Source organism: Ranitomeya imitator, chromosome 6 (assembly GCF_032444005.1).
Source record: "Ranitomeya imitator isolate aRanImi1 chromosome 6, aRanImi1.pri, whole genome shotgun sequence".
In the NCBI taxonomy this organism is placed as follows: domain Eukaryota; kingdom Metazoa; phylum Chordata; class Amphibia; order Anura; family Dendrobatidae; genus Ranitomeya; species Ranitomeya imitator.
The window spans coordinates 30084994-30105500 of record NC_091287.1 but is presented as its reverse complement, the minus strand read 5'-3'; the positions used below and the strand labels follow the sequence as shown (position 1 = coordinate 30105500).

General features: G+C 46.7%; 1 protein-coding gene across 2 annotated transcripts in view; it reads left to right on the top strand.

The window, feature by feature from the left end:
• LOC138641756 (probable acyl-CoA dehydrogenase 6) overlaps window positions 1–16928 on the top strand; it is a 72392-nt gene extending 55464 nt beyond the window's left edge. The window contains exons 8-10 of one of the 2 annotated variants that reach the window (XM_069729388.1): window positions 552–713; window positions 6288–6438; window positions 16640–16928. In XM_069729388.1, coding sequence (XP_069585489.1) covers window positions 552–713; window positions 6288–6438; window positions 16640–16733 — 407 coding nt within the window. In that variant the 3' untranslated portion in view covers window positions 16734–16928. The remainder of the gene's footprint in view (window positions 1–551; window positions 714–6287; window positions 6439–16639) is intronic. The other variant, XM_069729389.1, reaches the window with a different exon arrangement.
• The last annotated feature ends 3579 nt before the right edge of the window (window positions 16929–20507 follow it).

Genomic DNA, 20507 nt, shown 5'->3' with positions numbered 1-20507 from the left:
CAGATCACATAAAAAAATCACTTTTACAAAGTAAAATAACTTAAAAATATACTGTAAATACAAAAGAAAAAAACAACATATTAAACGGGGTTGTCGAGGACTTCGATACCTGACATTAAAGGGTTTTCCAGGTGACTGCAGACTTCAGAACCCTCACTCCGTTCGCACCACACGCTGTCAGGGTTCTCCGTTGTTGGTGGCAAGAGCGGACAGTCATGTGACCACGTGTAGGCGATTTGCATACTTCTGGCCACATTCCGACTAGACGTGCGTGGACTCGCTCAGTACAAGTTAATTGAGCGAGTCTGAGCACGTCTAGTCAGAATGTGGCCGAAAGTATCCAAATCGTATACACGTGGTCACACAACCACCAGCAATACCGGGAAATTCCTGACAACGTACGGTGCGACACCCCCTTAAAATGTATTCTAAAATACCGTAGTGCAACTCATTACGCTCACAAAAAGCAAGCCCTCATACCGCTACGGTTGTGGAGAAATGAAAAATGTAAAATCCTCTGAAATGTATTAACTTTCTTATTCCATCTTTAGTTTTGACTCCGATGGAAAATCTAATAGGAGAAACAGTGAAATATACGAGTGAGAGGAAAATCTTCAGTCAGCCGCTGCTAAGTAACCAGGTGGTGCACTTCCGTCTGGCCGAGCTGAGCACCGAGGTGGAGCTCCTGAGGTCTCTGCTGTATCGCACCATCGGTGAGGTCTAACGCCCGGCATGGGTGTTGGTTGCATCATGTCTGACTGTGCCGTTTGTATCACAGAACATTATCTGTAGCTTAAATCAGGATTTTATGGCAAATGAATTTTAAAAAATTAATAGTGTTTTTAATTAATAAAATGCAAAGTTAACGAACAAAAGAAAAATGTAAATAAAATCAATATCTTCATCAGTTTTTCTAGGTAGAATGGCGCAAAGTCAGTGATTTTGTAGATTTATAGTCAGGTGTCACCACCTACTGTACAATAGACAGGTGATAAAGATTTTTGGAAACATTATTACCGCGTAGCATGACTGCATGTCTACAAAAAAAAATCATGCAATTTTCAAACTGGCAATAAAAGCTAATAGCGAACTCACACTACCTGTTCTGTACAGTAAACTGTTCTGCAGCTTTATTATTATCACAGACAGGATTACAATAAAAAGTAACACATACATATAGTAGATAAAACAGAATTATACACAGCTCACCTCCTCCTCCTGTACAATGACTGATGACACCTCTATATACAGTAGATAACACAGGATCCACCATACACAATAGGTGATGTCACAGCTCACCTCCTCCTCCTGTAAAATGACTGATAACACCTCTATATACAGTAGATAACACAGGATCCACCATACACAATAGGTGATGTCACAGCTCACCTCCTCCTCCTGTACAATGACTGATAACACCTCTATATACAGTAGATAACACAGGATCCACCATTCACAATATGTGATGTCACAGCTCACCTCCTCCTCATGTACAATGACTGATAACACCTCTATATACAGTAGATCACACAGGATCCACCTTTCACAATAGGTGATATCACAGCTCACCTCCTCCTCCTGTACAATGACTGATAACACCTCTATATACAGTAGATAACACAGGATCCACCATTCACAAAAAGTGATGTCACAGCTCACCTCCTCCTTCTGTATAATGACTGATAACACCTCTATATACAGTATATAACACAGGATCCACCATTCACAATAGGTGATGTCACAGCTCACCTCCTCCTCATGTACAATGACTGATAACACCTCTATATACAGTAGATCACATCAGAATCCACCTTTCACAATAGGTGATGTCACAGCTCACCTCCTCTTCCTGTACAATGACTGATAACACCTCTATATACAGTAGATAACACAGGATCCACCATTCACAATAGGTGATGTCACAGCTCACCTCCTCTTCCTGTACAATGACTGATAACACCTCTATATACAGGTCCTTCTCAAAAAATTAGCATATAGTGTTAAATTTCATTATTTACCATAATGTAATGATTACAATTAAACTTTCATATATTATAGATTCATTATCCACCAACTGAAATTTGTCAGGTCTTTTATTGTTTTAATACTGATGATTTTGGCATACAACTCCTGATAACCCAAAAAACCTGTCTCAATAAATTAGCATATTTCACCCATCCAATCAAATAAAAGTGTTTTTTAATAACAAACAAAAAAACCATCAAATAATAATGTTCAGTTATGCACTCAATACTTGGTGGGGAATCCTTTGGCAGAAATGACTGCTTCAATGCGGCGTGGCATGGAGGCAATCAGCCTGTGACACTGCTGAGATGTTATGGAGGCCCAGGATGCTTCAATAGCGGCCTTAAGCTCATCCAGAGTGTTGGGTCTTGCGTCTCTCAACTTTCTCTTCACAATATCCCACAGATTCTCTATGGGGTTCAGGTCAGGAGAGTTGGCAGGCCAATTGAGCACAGTAATACCATGGTCAGTAAACCATTTACCAGTGGTTTTGGCACTGTGAGCAGGTGCCAGGTCGTGCTGAAAAATGAAATCTTCATCTCCATAAAGCATTTCAGCCGATGGAAGCATGAAGTGCTCCAAAATCTCCTGATAGCTAGCTGCATTGACCCTGCCCTTGATGAAACACAGTGGACCAACACCAGCAGCTGACATGGCACCCCACACCATCACTGACTGTGGGTACTTGACACTGGACTTCAGGCATTTTGGCATTTCCTTCTCCCCAGTCTTCCTCCAGACTCTGGCACCTTGATTTCCGAATGACATGCAAAATTTGCTTTCATCAGAAAAAAGTACTTGGGACCACTTAGCAACAGTCCAGTGCTGCTTCTCTGTAGCCCAGGTCAGGCGCCTCTGCCGCTGTTTATGGTTCAAAAGTGGCTTTACCTGGGGAATGCGGCACCTGTAGCCCATTTCCTGCACACGCCTGTGCACGGTGGCTCTGGATGTTTCCACACCAGACTCAGTCCACTGCTTCCTCAGGTTCCCCAAGGTCTGGAATCGGTCCTTCTCCACAATCTTCCTCAGGGTCCGGTCTCCTCTTCTCGTTGTACAGCGTTTTCTGCCACATTGTTTCCTTCCAACAGACTTACCATTGAGGTGCCTTGATACAGCACTCTGGGAACAGCCTATTTGTTGAGAAATTTCTTTCTGGGTCTTACCCTCTTGCTTGAGGGTGTCAATGATGGCCTTCTTGACATCTGTCAGGTCGCTAGTCTTACCCATGATGGGGGTTTTGAGTAATGAACCAGGCAGGGAGTTTATAAAAGCCTCAGGTATCTTTTGCATGTGTTTAGAGTTAATTAGTTGATTCAGAAGATTAGGGTAATAGGTCGTTTAGAGAACCTTTTCTTGATATGCTAATTTATTGAGACAGGTTTTTTGGGTTATCAGGAGTTGTATGCCAAAATCATCAGTATTAAAACAATAAAAGACCTGACAAATTTCAGTTGGTGGATAATGAATCTATAATATATGAAAGTTTAATTGTAATCATTACATTATGGTAAATAATGAAATTTAACACTATATGCTAATTTTTTGAGAAGGACCTGTACAGTAGATCACACCAGGATCCACCTTTCACAATAGGTGATGTCACAGCTCACCTCCTCCTCCTGTACAATGACTGATAATGCCTCTAAATACAGTAGATAACACAGGATCCACCATTCACAATAGGTGATGTCACAGCTCACCTCCTCCTCCTGTACAATGACTGATAACGTCTCTATATACAGTAGATAACACAGGATCCACCATTCACAATAGGGGATGTCACAGCTCACCTCCTACTCCTGTACAATGACTGATAATGCCTCTATATACAGTAGATAACACAGGATCCACCATTCACAAAAAGTGATGTCACAGCTCACCTCCTCCTTCTGTACAATGACTGATAACACCTCTATATACAGTATATAACACAGGATCCACCATTCACAATAGGTGATGTCACAGCTCACCTCCTCCTCATGTACAATGACTGATAACACCTCTATATACAGTAGATCACATCAGAATCCACCTTTCACAATAGGTGATGTCACAGCTCACCTCCTCCTCCTCCTCCTGTGCAATGACTGATTACACCTCTATATACAGTAGATAACCCAGGATCCACCATTCACAATAGGTGATGTCACAGCTCACCTCCTCTTCCTGTACAATGACTGATAACACCTCTATATACAGTAGATAACACAGGATCCACCATTCACAATAGGTGATGTCACAGCTCACCTCCTCTTCCTGTACAATGACTGATAACACCTCTATATACAGTAGATAACACAGGATCCACCATTCACAATAGGTGATCTCACAGCTCACCTCCTCTTCCTGTACAATGACTGATAACACCTCTATATACAGTAGATCACACCAGGATCCACCTTTCACAATAGGTGATGTCACAGCTCACCTCCTCCTCCTGTACAATGACTGATAATGCCTCTATATACAGTAGATAACACAGGATCCACCATTCACAATAGGTGATGTCACAGCTCACCTCCTCCTCCTGTACAATGACTGATAATGCCTCTATATACAGTAGATAACACAGGATCCACCATTCACAATAGGGGATGTCACAGCTCACCTCCTACTCCTGTACAATGACTGATAACGCCTCTATATACAGTAGATAACACAGGATCCACCATTCACAATAGGTGATGTCACAGCTCACCTCCTCCTCCTGTACAATGACTGATAACGCCTCTATATACAGTAGATAACACAGGATCCACCATTCACAATAGGGGATGTCACAGCTCACCTCCTCCTGTATAATGACTGATAACATCTCTATATACAGATATATAGATAAACACATTATATTAACATTAATACAATTTATGGGTAAAGCTGAAAAGGCCGGTGCGAGCAAGGCGACCTACAGACCTGGATCAGTTGCCGGCACTGGAGAATCCTCACAGCGTGCGATGCAGTTGCTGTTAGGATTTAAGTCTGTCTTTATCCTCCAGCCTGGACATGCCCTTTAAGACAAAAAAATACATTTTATTATATAATAAATACATTACATGGACAACTCCTTTTAAAGTGCAGTAGTTCCCCTTATGAAATAAAATACCCTATATAATACTCTCATCTCTTACTGGCACAGTTCCAACAATGTCGGTTTATAAAACAATGTGATCAGCAGTGCTGAATGTGTGTGGCTAGGGGGCGTGGACATGGGTGTGGATTGGGGGGTGTGGGCAAGCACATGGTTAGGGGGTGTGGACATGGGTGTGGTTTGGAGTGTGTGGAAATGAGTGTGGTTTGGGGCGTGGGCTTGGGTGTGGTTTGGGGTGCAGACATGGGTGTGGATTGGAGTGTTGGCATGGACGTGGTTAGGGGTGTGGACATGGGTGTGTGGGCATGGGTGTGGTTTGGGGTGTGGGCATGGGTGTGGTTTGGGGTGTGTGGACATGGGTGTGGTTTGGGACATGGGTGTGGTTTGGGGCATGGACATGGGTGTGGTTTGGGGTGTTGGCATGGACATGGTTAAGGGGTGTGGTTTGGGGTGTGGACATGGATGTGGTTTGGGTGTGGACATGGGTGTGGTTTGGGGTGTGTGGACATAGGTGTGGTTTGGGGCATGGACATGGGTGTGGTTTGGGGCATGGACATGGGTGTGGTTTGGGGTGTTGGCATGGACGTGGTTAAGGGGTGTGGTTTGGGGCGTGGATATGGGTGTGGTTTGGGCGTGGACATGGGTGTGGGCATAAGTGTGGTTTGGGGCATGGACGTGGTTTGGGGCATGGACATGGGTGTGGTTTGGGGTGTTGGCATGGATGTGGCTAAGGGGTGTGGTTTAAAACGTTATCCCTCTTTCCTTTGCAGAAATGTTGGGAGGTATGCCTTTAAGCAACTGTCAGTTTTGAATTCCTCCAATATCCCAATTCGCCAGTGCGGTATATATTGGGCCTTTGTCACACGAATGGGCATCTTTTAAATGACAATTCTACTCCGGAATCTAGTGATGCGTCTGTATAGGTCCTAGTCTAATAATTATCACACCTGTCTTGCAGTAATCCGATGTGCCAGCGCTGAGTAATCAAGAGTTGAAGCCACAAGCAAATTAGACTGGAAGTGCATTGTAGGCGTGTCATTGCATGATGTGTATATCAACACGCCCCTATGCACTTCTAGACTAATTTGCATGGGGCTTCAGCTCTCGATTTCTCAGCGCTAATGCTTGCTACTCAATATTGACTTTGCTGATAAATGTTATTTTTTTCCTGTAGGATTATATATCGAAGGGAATGATGTCACCAGATTAGCTTCCATGGCCAAGTTAAAGGCCGGGCGTTTGGCGAGAGAGTTGAGTGACAGCTGCCTCCAGTTCTGGGGAGGGATGGGATTCACCAATGAAGTTCGGATCAGCAGGTTTTATAGGTGAGTCCAGCGGTTCCTGACATCGGACTGTGAAGATTTATAGAGCGATGTTTAGGTTTTTTTTATTCTATTTCCATCAGTAAGAAAATGTTGACCCTTAATCCCTCAACGGAACACTGAGGACAGCTGATACATTTGTTTACTTGCAGGTTCCGAGTGGGCGGAGCTTAGCACCGGGAATCTCTCCTCACTGTTCTGTGCCTCCCTGTGTCCTGCTCAGAGGCCTCAGGTTTACTTTGCCTGCAGTGTTCCTTTTAGGGACAAATTTAAGTTAAAGGGAACCTGTCAGTAAGATCAACCCTTATTATTATTATAGCTGTGTATATGGACGTGCAGGTGATAGAAAGTAACATACTTGTAACGCCCCACTAGAGGCAGATTCTCAGGGAGATCTGTGTCCCACCCATAGATCTTAACAGCTCATTTACATATTAGGAAAAAACATGCATTACTCTGGAACGAGACAACAAATCACAGATATCCAGGTATCATTTAATTCAACTTTCCATAACCTATGGGCCCATGTAGATGGCTTAAGAGGTTGGATCATACTGACAGAAAAATCTATACTATATGCTATAGTAGCAGTCGGAGATCCTGACTGGTACCTTTTAAAGGGGTGGTTTGACCACCCCTTTAAGGCTTTTTAGAGTTTGTAGCCCTTTGGTACCGCTTAGATTTCTCTTCCTGGAAATGTGATACAACAGTGTAAACAATCAGTGATTGAAATGTATCTTTGCATAGAAACATTGTATCAGATTTCCCATCATCGAAATCTCCGGGCGGCACCAAAGGGCAGGGCCGTAAGTACAGAATTCCTCAATGTCATCCTCTCACTTGTATCTATGACATCAGAAGATAAAGGTTGCACTTTTGAATACATATTTGGGCTTCTGAGCTAATATTGATATGAATGGGATATTGTGTAATACTTCCTCTCTCCTGTGGAGGCGCTGCAGGGAAATTATACGCTTATTGTCAGGTTTTCCCACAGCTGATCGCTGGGGTTCCGACAAGATCAGTGCATTTTTAAAGGAGGAATTGTTAAAAGCGGAGGAACCACTTCAATATAGCAATAAAATAGTTTCCATATTCTGATCAGGGAATTTCTTCATTTCTGTGAGCCAGGGTCTATAAATCAGGGGGAGATGTAAATCCAGTTTCTCACCGTGACAGATCCTTTTTTTTATACTTGGGAGGAGAAATTCCACGTTACGATGCCCGTTGCGCAATGGCACGAGTTATGATGCAGTCTGGGATTTACTGGACAGTATCTCAGCTCGTGAGTCGTGATACATTCCTACATAGCTGCACACAGGTGGTGCCTGGTACGGCCTCGCCTGCTCAGCCCGTTGCCCACCCGCTCAGCCCATTACCCGCCCGCTCAGCCCGCCACTCGCCCGCTCAGCCCATCACTCGCCTGCTCAGCCCGTCGCCCGCCCGCTCAGCCCGTTACCCGCCCACTCAGCCCGTCGCCCGCCCGCTCAGCCCGTCACTCGCCCGCTCAGCCCGTCACTCGCCACTCGCCCGCTCAGCCCCGCTCACCACACAGGTGGTGCCTGGTACGGCCTCGCCTGCTCAGCCCGTTGCCCACCCGCTCAGCCCATTACCCGCCCGCTCAGCCCGCCACTCGCCCGCTCAGCCCATCACTCGCCTGCTCAGCCCGTCGCCCGCCCGCTCAGCCCGTTACCCGCCCACTCACCCCATCGCTCGCCCGCTCAGCCCGTCACTCGCCCGCTCAGCCCGTCACCCGCCCGCTCAGCCCGCCACTCGCCCGTTAAGCCCATCACTCGCCTGCTCAGCCCGTCGCCCGCCCGCTCAGCCCCGTCACTCGCCCGCTCAGCCCCGTCACTCGCCCGCTCAGCCCGTCACTCGCCCGCTCAGCCCTGTCACTCATCTGCTCAGCCCATCACCTGCCCGCTCAGACCGTCACCCGCCCGCTCAACCCGTCACTCGCCCGTCACCCGCCCGCTCAGCCCGTCACTCGCCCACTCAGCCATCACTCACTCGCCCGCTCAGCCCATCACCCGCCCCATCAGCCCGTCACTAGTCCGCTCAGCCCGTCACTCGCCCGCTCAGCCCGTCATTCGCCCGCTCAGCCCCGTCACTCGCCCGCTCAGCCCCGTCACTCATCTGCTCAGCCCGTCACCCGCCCGCTCAGCCCGTCACTCGCCCACTCAGCCCATCACCCGCCCGCGCAGCCCGTCACTCGCCCGCTCAGCCCTGTCACTCATCTGCTCAGCCCATCACCTGCCCGCTCAGCCCGTCACCCGCCCGCTCAACCCGTCACTCGCCCGTCACCCGCCCGCTCAGCCCGTCACTCGCCCACTCAGCCGTCACTCACTCGCCCGCTCAGCCCATCACCCGCCCCATCAGCCCGTCACTAGCCCGCTCAGCCCGTCACTCGCCCGCTCAGCCCCGTCACTCGCCCGCTCAGCCCCGTCACTCGCCCGCTCAGCCCCGTCACTCGCCCGCTCAGCCCCGTCACTCATCTGCTCAGCCCGTCACCCGCCCGCTCAGCCCGTCACTCGCCCACTCAGCCCATCACCCGCCCGCGCAGCCCGTCACTCCCCGCTCAGCCCGTCACTCGCCCGCTCAGCCCGTCACTCGCCCGCTCAGCCCCGTCACTCGCCCGCTCAGCCCCGTCACTCGCCCCCTCAGCCCATCACCCGCCCGCGCAGCCCGTCACTCGCCCGCTCAGCCCTTTTACTCGCCCGCTCAGCCCATCACCCGCCCCATCAGCCCGTCACTCGCCCGCTCAGCCCCGTCACTCGCCCGCTCAGCCCCGTCACTCGCCCCATCAGCCCCGTCACTCGCCCACTCAGCCCATCACCCGCCCGCGCAGCCCGTCACTCTCCCGCTCAGCCCCGTCACTCGCCCGTTCAGCCCGTCACTCGCCCGCTCAGCCCTGTCACTCATCTGCTCAGCCCATCACCTGCCCGCTCAGACCGTCACCCGCCCGCTCAACCCGTCACTCGCCCGTCACCCGCCCGCTCAGCCCGTCACTCGCCCACTCAGCCGTCACTCACTCGCCCGCTCAGCCCATCACCCGCCCCATCAGCCCGTCACTAGCCCGCTCAGCCTGTCACTCGCCCGCTCAGCCCGTCACTCGCCCGCTCAGCCCCGTCACTCGCCCGCTCAGCCCCGTCACTCGCCCACTCAGCCCCGTCACTCATCTGCTCAGCCCGTCACCCGCCCGCTCAGCCCGTCACTCGCCCACTCAGCCCATCACCCGCCCGCGCAGCCCGTCACTCGCCCGCTCAGCCCTGTCACTCATCTGCTCAGCCCATCACCTGCCCGCTCAGCCCGTCACCCGCCCGCTCAACCCGTCACTCGCCCGTCACCCGCCCGCTCAGCCCGTCACTCGCCCACTCAGCCGTCACTCACTCGCCCGCTCAGCCCATCACCCGCCCCATCAGCCCGTCACTAGCCCGCTCAGCCCGTCACTCGCCCGCTCAGCCCGTCACTCGCCCGCTCAGCCCCGTCACTCGCCCGCTCAGCCCCGTCATTCGCCCACTCAGCCCCGTCACTCGCCCACTCAGCCCCGTCACTCATCTGCTCAGCCCGTCACCCGCCCGCTCAGCCCGTCACTCGCCCACTCAGCCCATCACCCGCCCGCGCAGCCCGTCACTCACCCGCTCAGCCCGTCACTCGCCCGCTCAGCCCGTCACTCGCCCGCTCAGCCCCGTCACTCGCCCCCTCAGCCCATCACCCGCCCGCGCAGCCCGTCACTCGCCCGCTCAGCCCTTTTACTCGCCCACTCAGCCCATCACCCGCCCCATCAGCCCGTCACTCGCCCGCTCAGCCCCGTCACTCGCCCGCTCAGCCCCGTCACTCGCCCACTCAGCCCTGTCACTCGCCCACTCAGCCCATCACCCGCCCGCGCAGCCCGTCACTCTCCCGCTCAGCCCGTCGCTCTCCCGCTCAGCCCATCGCTCTCCCGCTCAGCCCGTCGCTCTCCCGCTCAGCCCGTCGCTCTCCCGCTCAGCCCGTCACTCGCCCGCTCAGCCTGTCACCCACTTGCCCTCCGCTTTGCTTCATTCCACAAATATTTACATTTCCTTTCCCTGTAGATGACTCCATTCTGCCTGTTTATTTTTACTACGACACATGACACAACCCGGGACTGTTGCTGCCCGTTGCGACCCCGACAGCCGCAATTGCTGCCCGAACTGATGATGGTTTTTACTGATAACTAATAGGAGATATTTTCGATGAGACTCACTTGTTGGATTTTATCACAGGACATTCGGACGAGGTCAGGAGATTTGGATTCTTCTTCTTCTCCAATAATTAAATGTTCTTTCTACATTTTGTACATTTCCGGAAAGCTGTGACCTCAGCAAGACCCCGCTTGTACGCCGCTTGGCTTCTGTGTCTGGGCAAGAAATGAGCACCTTGTAAATGTGAAGTGACTGCTTTATAATGAGACCCTGCGCCTGCCATGGCGGGGACGGACTGATCCTGTTATGAAATAGCAGCACGATTTAAAGAGTAACCGTCATTTTCACTTATATTTTATAAATCAATATGCAGGAAAATAAGAAACTTTGTAATAGATCTTATCAGCTTCATTCTCATCCTAGACGGATCTTTTATTCTCAATTTACGTGTAAAATTTATTCAGAGAAGACAGATTTTCCCACTATATAGATAGGAGATGACAATTGGTGATTATAAAAGTCTATGGAGATGGGAGGAGCTGGAGGCCGACACAGACCTTCTACTGCAAGTTCTCCCGAAATGACAGTTATAGTTCTCCATAAAACAATTTTGAACAGCTGACATGTGCCTCTAAGGCTGGTTTCACACTTGCGTTTTGATCTGCAGCGTTTTAAACGCAAACGCATTTAAACGCATTTGGTGCAAAAAAAAAAACGCGTTTAAACGCTGCGTTTTTTAGGCGCATGCATTTTTGCATGTTTTAACGCAAACACGGCGTTTTGACGCGTTTACAAGCGTTTATTCCTGCGTTTGCATTTTTGAAACGCATGATGAGAAGTGTGTGACAGCTGCCAATCATCAAAATCAACTAGAAAACCCACTATAAACAGAAATACCTAGGGTTAGGATTAGGATCCCTAGTAACCCTAGGGATCCTAACCCTAACCCTAAAACACAAACTCTAACACAAACTCTAACACAAACTCTAACACAATCTCTAACACAATCTCTAACCCTAACCCTTAGGGTTTGTGTTTGTGTTAGGGTTTGTGTTTGTGTTTGTGTTAGGGTTTGTGTTTGTGTTAGGGTTTGTGTTTGTGTTTGTGTTAGGGTTTGTGTTTGTGTTAGGGTTTGTGTTTGTGTTAGGGTTTGTGTTTGTGTTAGGGTTTGTGTTTGTGTTTGGGTTTGTGTTAGGGTTTGTGTTAGGGTTTGTGTTTGTGTTAGGGTTTGTGTTTGTGTTAGGGTTTGTGTTTGTGTTAGGGTTTGGGTTAGGGTTTGTGTTAGAGTTAGGGTGTTTTCTTGTGTTTTTCTATAAAAACACATGCAAACACATGTGCTTAAAAGCGCATGCGTTTACATAGACATCAATACGTTTTTTTGCCGCGAAAAAACGCATGCGTTTTTTTGCGGCAAAAAAAACGCCGCAAAAATTACTACATGTTGCATTTCTCCAACACAACGCATGCAGAGAAAAACGCATGCGTTGCAAAAACGCGTCAAAACGCATGCGTTTTTAATGTTAAATATAGGGGGAAAAAGCATGCTTTTTTTGCGTTTTTTACGGCAAAACGCAAAAAAAACCCCGCAAATGTGAAACCAGCCTAACAGCAGCGGGTGGAATCGCGATCCACCCACGGCTGTTAACTAGTTAAATGCCACTGTCAAACTCCGACAGCGGCATTTAGCACGCGCTTCCGGCAAGCGCGCCGGAAATCTCGCCCATCGGCGCCTGTGTCACATGACCGCAGGTTGCTGATGGGTTAGCATGACAACCAGAGGTCTCCAGCAGACCTCTATGGTTATCACTGCCAGATTGCTATGAGCGCTCATAGCGAGTGAGCAATTCTGCTACATACAGGCAATCTGATCATCGCCTGTATGTAGCATGGTGGATCAGGTTATGGTGGCTTCTAGTCTGCCAAGGAGACTATTAAAGCATGCCAAAAGTAAAAAAAAAAAAAAACGTTTTAAAAAATATATTAAAAAATACATATATATAAAAATATATAAAAAATCACCCCCCTTTCGCCCCATTCAAAAACAATTTAAAAAATCAAACACACATATATTTGGTATCACTGCGTTCAGAATCGCCCGGTCTATCAATATAATAAAAGAACTAACCTGATCGCTAAACGGCGTAAGGAGAAAAAAGTCAAAACCCCAGAATTACTTTTTTTTTAGTCGCCGCAATATTGCAATAAAATGCAATAACGGGTGATCAAAAAATCGTATCATTAAAAACATCAGCACGGCGCACAAAAATAAGCCCTCACCCGACCCAAGATCACGACAAATGGAGTCGCTATGGGTATCGGAAAATGGCGCAATTTTGTTAAAAACATTTTAAACAAACTTTGGAATTTTTTTTCACCACGTAGATAAAAAAAGAACATAGATATGTTTGGTGTCTATGAACTCGTAATGACCTGGAGAATCATAATGGCAGGTCAGTTTTAGCATTTAGTAAAGCTAGCAAAAAAGCCAACCGTGGGATTGCAATTTCACAGCACTTGGAATTTTTTCCCATTTTCCAGTACGCAATATGTGAAAACTAATGGTGTCTTTCAAAGTACAATTCGTCCTGCAAAAAACAAGCCCTTACATGGCCATATTGACCGAAAAATAAAAAAAGTGATGGCTCTGGGAAGAAGGGGAGCAAAAAACAAAAACGAAAATACCTCTGGTCGTTAAGCAATTCTCAAATATTCTGTTCATTAATGAAAAGAAACACTCTGGGAAAAACTGATATATACTGTTAGAGTAGGGCCTAAGGGCGCAGAGTATGACATAGGAGTTAAAAAAAAACACCCTAAGGCCGGCTTCACACTCAGCGTATGAAAATACGGTCCGTATATTACGGCCGTAATACGCTGAAATGTCCCGAAAATAGTGGTCCGTAGCTCCTCCGTAGGCAGGGTGTGTCCGGGTTTTTTGCGCATGGCATCCTCCGTATGTAATCCGTATGGCAGCCGTACTGCGTGGTTTTCTCGCAGGCTTGCAAAACCAACATACCGCTATAGAAATGATCCATGTGTCCCAAAAAGAAAAAAATATATATATATACTGTCTATATATATATATGTATATATATATATATATGTCATTAGACACATATATGTATATATATTAATATTTTTTCCAGCGCTATACAGCTTGAAAGCCGGTAATTCAATTACCGGCTTTTTCTTTCTCCTTCCTAAAACCCGACATGATTTGAGACATGGTTTACATACAGTAAACCATGTCTTCTCTCCATTTTTTTTGCAGATTCCACACTACTAATGTCAGTAGTGTGTATCTGCAAAATTTGGCCGTTCTAGCTCTTAAAATAAAGGGTTAAATGGCGGAAAAAATTGGCGTGGGCTCCCGCGCAATTTTCTCCGCCAGAGTAGTAAAGCCAGTGACTGAGGGCAGATATTAATAGCCTGGAGAGGGTCCACGGTTATTGGCCCCCCCCCCCTGGCTAAAAATATCTGCCCCCAGCCACTCCAGAAAAGGCACATCTGGAAGATGCGCCTATTCTGGCACTTGGCCACTCTCTTCCCATTCCCGTTTAGCGGTGGGATATGGGGTAATGAAGGGTTAATGCCACCTTGCTATTGTAAGGTGACATTAAGCCTAATTAATAATGGAGAGGCGTCAATTATGACACCTATCCATTATTAATCCAATTGAATGAAAGGGTTAAATAAAACACAAACACATTATTTAAAATTATTTTAATGAAATAAAAACAATGGTTGTTGGAGTATTTTATTCTACGCCCAATCCAGTCACTGAAGACCCTCGTTCTGTGAAAGAAAAAACATAATAAACCAACAATATACTTACCCTCCGCAGATCTGTAACGTCCAACGATGTAAATCCTTCTGAAGGGGTTAAAACATTTTGCAGCAAGGAGCTGTGCTAATGCAGGCTGCTCCTCGCTGCAAAACCCCGGGGAATGAGTCTAAATATAGATTAATGAGCTATATTTAGCTTCATTTGCGGTGAGGCGCCCTCTGCTGGCTGTTCATAGATCGTGGGAACTTTCCTTGAAGCTCCCAGGCTTTCTAGGAAATTTCCCACGATCTATGAACATCCAGCAGAGGGCGCCTCACCGCAAATGAAGCTAAATATAGCTCATTGATCTATATTTAGACTCATTCCCCGGGGTTTTGCAGCGAGGAGTAGCATTGCATTAGCAAAGCTCCTTGCTGCAAAATGTTTTAACCCCTTCAGAAGGATTTACATCGTTGGACGTTACAGATCTGCGGAGGGTAAGTATATTGTTGGTTTATTATGTTTTTTCTTTCACAGAACGAGGGTCTTCAGTGAATGGATTGGGCGTAGAATAAAATACTCCAACAACCATTGTTTTTATTTCATTAAAATAATTTTAAATAATGTGTTTGTGTTTTATTTAACCCTTTCATTCAATTGGATTAATAATGGATAGGTGTCATAATTGACGCCTCTCCATTATTAATTAGGCTTAATGTCACCTTACAATAGCAAGGTGGCATTAACCCTTCATTACCCCATATCCCACCGCTAAACGGGAATGGGAAGAGAGTGGCCAAGTGCCAGAATAGGCGCATCTTCCAGATGTGCCTTTTCTGGAGTGGCTGGGGGCAGATATTTTTAGCCAGGGGGGGGGGGCCAATAACCGTGGACCCTCTCCAGGCTATTAATATCTGCCCTCAGTCACTGGCTTTACTACTCTGGCGGAGAAAATTGCGCGGGAGCCCACGCCAATTTTTTCCGCCATTTAACCCTTTATTTTAAGAGCTAGAACGGCCAAATTTTGCAGATACACACTACTGACATTAGTAGTGTGGAATCTGCAAAAAAAATGGAGAGAAGACATGGTTTACTGTATGTAAACCATGTCTCAAATCATGTCGGGTTTTAAGAAGGAGAAAGAAAAAGCCGGTAATTGAATTACCGGCTTTCAAGCTGTATAGCGCTGGAATAAATATTAATATATATACATATATGTGTCTCACTGACATATATATATATATATATATATATATATATATATATACCTATTCTATGTGTACACATTTATTCTACCTATTCTACTGTAAGCTGTCAGTGTGATTTTACTGTACACCGCACTGAATTGCCGGCTTTTCTCTCTAACAGCACTGCGTATTCCTCGCAAGTCACACTGCTTGTCCGTGTGTAATCTGTATTTTTCAGGCTTCCATAGACTTTCATTGGCGTATTTCTTGCGCAGTACGGTGACAAACGCAGCATGCTGCGATTTTCTACGGCCGTAGAAAGCCGTATAATACTGATCAGTAAAATACGGCTGATAGGAGCAGGGGCATAGAGAATAATTGTGCCGTATTTTTTGCGAGTTTTACGGACGTAGTTTCTGCGCTCTTACGTCCGTAAAACTCGCAAGTGTGAAGCCGGCCTAAAACAGGGGAACTCCGAATACCAGGGAAGGCCTATGGTTAGCTGAAGGTCCTCAGGACAGACCCCAAAAATGAGTTCAGATTCTGCAGCAGATCCTAAAATTAATCATACCCTAGGCAATGAAAATTAATTAAACCCCAGACCAGTCCCAAAAATGAATTAAATTCCAAACCAAACGTCTAATTTTTTTCAGACATTGTACTTCGCCCCTAAAACTAAACAGACCTCAAACCATCCCTTAAAATAATTAAAAGGAACCTGTCATGTCCCCCAAACGCCATTACACTGCACAGTTAGGATATGAGCGCAAAAAAAGCAGCAAATCTGCAAGGTGTGCACATTCCCATAAAATCACCAACGCACTGAACTTTATTCCTCCCGGCAGCCTCCGGCTTTCAGTGACAGGGGTTGGCAGGTGGGCTTTCAGTCACTGCTCAGTACATACTGAGCTCCTGGAACTGACTAAGGTTTTTTTTATAAGAATTACAGAGTAAAGGTTGATGGGAGATGAGGAATATTTCACTTTACAAATATGTTTTTTTTTCTTCTTGTTACATTTTTTTTAACCTGTGTTGACAATTAACCTGTCACAAGCCCTTAATTCCGTGTATTTTCTTTTCTGCAGAGATTCCAGGCTGCTCTCGATCGGAGGCGGAGCGGATGAAGTCATGCTTGCAATTATATGCAAATATATGGGAACCCTTCCAAGTAAAAAGTAAATCCATCTAATATCATTAAGTCCTTCCAGAAAAAAAATATATATAAAAAAAAAAGAATCAGAAGTGAATGTAAAAAAAAAATGTGAATAATGTCAGCGCAGATCTGTGTATTTTATTCTGTATCTTTATTCCTCAAGATAGTGATAATGTTTCGGTCAAAATTACAATAAATGTTGATTTTGCAAATTCTGGAAGTATTTTTGTCTACGTGATTTTATGGTGGAAGAAATCTGACATGTCTGTTATTCAGATCAGCAGAGACGCCTGTATGATGTTATGTGGAATTTAAATAATTGCAGAATAATCTACTGCTGTACAGATTTGTAGCAGTTTTAAGGCAAAAATCTCATCCTTAAATGTGTTGTCCAGTTTGGAAATCTATTTTTATTGGAGCATTATAACAGGTGGGAATTCAGCAGCTAGTGTTCAATTTCCCTGCAGTGCCTCCGCAGGAGAAATGAAGTATTGCACAGCTACAAATCAAACCAATGGGCATTCCCAGTCATTCAGGGACGGGTTAGTTTCTGCATAAAGAAAAAATACTGTAATAATGCAATGCTAAGAAAAGGGTGCACTCACTTGTGGAAACTAACCATTTTGGAAGACAGTTGTATAGTGGACAGCCTGGGGCAAAGTAAAGGCAGAAGATTTCTTGCAATATTCTGCATTAATTTAATAATTTGTGCTGGAACCAAAAGTTCCAGAGACTCCTATAACAGTGCGGACTACCCACCGAAGCTTAAATTCATCAACCCCAGATGTGCCCTTTTCTGTGCCTGCCCCAGGTGTGCCCTCTTATGAGCCTTTTTTGGCTAATCTACTGCCCCTGAATTTGTGTTCCCCACTTTGTGCCTGCCCCAGGTGTTGCTTTTTCTCTGCCTGCCTCCCGTATGCTTCCTTTTTGTGCCTGCTCCAAGTGTGCCCCTTTTCTGTACCTGCTCTAATTCTGTCCCCCTTTTTTGTGCCTGCTCCATGTTTGCCCACCATCTGTCTGCACCATTTCTCTGCTTGTCCCAGTTGTACCCTGTATGTACATTCTGCAGTTGTGCCCCCCTTTGTTCCTGCTCCAGTTGTGCCTCCCTTTTTTGTACCTGCCCCATGTGTGCCCTCCTTCTGGGCCTGCTCATGATGTGTCCACCTTTCTTTGCCTGCTCCAATTGTATCCCCCATCTATGTGCCTGCCTCAGTTGTCTCCTACTTTGTGTCTGCCCCATACATGCCCACTTTCTGTGCCTGCTCCAGGTGTGCCCCTTTCTGTGCCAATTCAAGTTGCTCCCTTTTTCTGTGCCCTCGTTTCTATTTTACCACCAGTTATATTCCTTGAAGAAGCTCGCGGCGAAACGCTTGCATGGGTTGTGGTTCTGTGTTATGATCTGGTGATTAAGGAGCGACATGAGTCTAGCTCTGAGCAGGTGGCAACTATACTGACCGCAGTCCCTAAGCTCAACACAACACTAGAAGTAGCCGTGGAATGCTCCTAACTCTGCCTAGACATCTCGTCACAGCCTAAGAGCTAACTACCCCTAAAGATAGAAGCAGGAAAACTATCTTGTCTCAGAGAAAATCCCCAAAGGATAGATTAGCCCCCCACAAATAATGACTGTGAGAGGAGAGGGAAATGACATACGTAGTATGAAACAAGATTTAGCACAGGAGGCCACTTCTAGCTAGATAGAAAATAGTACAGGACAGAACGCTGTGCGGTCAGTAATAAAAACTAGACAAAGTCCACCGCAGAGAAATGCAAAAATCTCCACACCTGACTAAAGGTGTGGAGGGCAAACTCTGCTGCCCAGAGCTTCCAGCTTAGCTGAATAGATCCATACTGAAAAGCTGGACAAATGAACAAAAACAAAGAAAGTGCTGAACAACAAAGTCCACAACAAGAGAACCGCAAAAGGACAAGCAAGGACTTAGCTTTGAAGAACTGGTCAGAGTGTCAGGAAAGTCCTAAGAGCAATGACTCCAGGCAGGAACAATTGACAACTGGAATTGAATGAGGGATAAGGCCAGACTAATATAGCCGAGCCAGAAAGACGATCAGTGAAAACAGCTGCTGAAGCTAAATCCAAGAAGCAGCCATACCACTCAAAACCACAGGAGGGAGCCAAAGAGCAGAACTCACAAAAATGCTACTTACAACCACCGGAGGGAGCCCAAGAGCGGAATTCACAACAGTTCTGGTGATCACTACGATATATTTCTGCCTGGTTGGTAACTTTGCTCTTATTTATATTCTTGATTACATTTTAATGGTTCATTTTCTTTTCGCCCTTTATTATCCAGCGCTGTGTATTGTGTTTATTGGTTTTACAGGAATTGCATTTTCTTACTATTCTTTAGCCATGGACTTTCTTGCGACCGCGGCTCTTGTTAATCGTGCCTCCCCTGTGATTTCTACGCACCTCGTCTTTGATATATGACTTCTAATAAGTTTTCGCTCACATTCACTTTCTCCTGCCTTGTATGAGACCCTTTTATCATTAATATGTCCGGAAGCCCCAGATGAAGCCGACTCCGGAGGAAACTTCTCACTATATGCGGTTATCATGTATCTGTACAGATGTCTGCCCGCTTACAGCAGTAACAGAACACATCACGGCCACAGCGCAGAGGTTTCACCTTCAGATCGATCTCAAGCAGAATTTACACAACGTAAATGGAGAATTTTGGCTGGAAATAAATGGGGTTTCTGGTAGGAGGAAGCCGGGCCGTGCTGGAGAGACCATTCATTCAGAGTTATGGCGTGAAAGCCTCTTCAGGAGTGCGCCCCGGGGGCTGCTTACTGTTACCATCAATCAGCCGGTAATGGCTGTGGAGCAGCGGGGTGACAGAATGCCCGGATTCTGCAAGGACGATATTGTAGCAGAACCGCAGCTGCCGAGCGGCTACAGACTGCAAGCTCTGTGTAACCAAGCGGGGCAACCATAGGACACCCCCCCCCCCAAGGTCCTTTATAGGGGGTTAGTGTTCTCAAGACTCAGATCATATCGCCAAAAAAGTCCGGGGATAGAATCATTGGGGAGAAATGTCACCTTGATACAATCGTCACTACTAATTGTGATACTCAAATGGTTAAACAACTGCTTTCTCCGGCGCAAAACATTAATTGTTCAGATCTAATCGTGGCAGCCAAATGGTTAATCGACGTTATTATCAAAGTGATCAACTAAAATGAGCATCTTGTTTCATGGCGGATTCCCACCATATCAATGCACAGTCCAGATTCGCTATATGGAGAAAAGTATTGGGCCACATGTCTTGGTCACCAAATTCTGGTTTCTTATTTAGTCCTAGTGCCCCCGGTGCATAACATCTGGTCCCTAGACCACCTTCTTTGTGTATAACATCTAGCCCCTAGACCCTTCACAGTTTATAACCTTAGGCCTCATTGCCCCCAGTGTATTTCATCCATCCCCTGCCATGTCATCTGCCTTTACTAACGTGTAGCAAAACGGCCGGTGGCCCAAAGCTTGCCGATACCTACGCGGTCCTGTGATCGGAGCCACCAGGGTAACTAGTCCTGTCATGACATTTCTTCCTGCTAAGTCTTCCCCATCACGTGTGAGTGATATTATTGAGAAGTGGAAGGAACTGCAGCAACTCAGCCATGAAGTGGAGACCCCGTAAGGTTACAGAGTGGGGGGCCAAAGCTGAGGAGCAGAGGGCAGAAATGTCATCAATGCTCTGCTGACTCCATAACTGCAGAGTCCAGACCTCCTCAGGTATTAACATCAGCACAAGCACTGTTCCCCCGCCGGGAGCTTCATGACC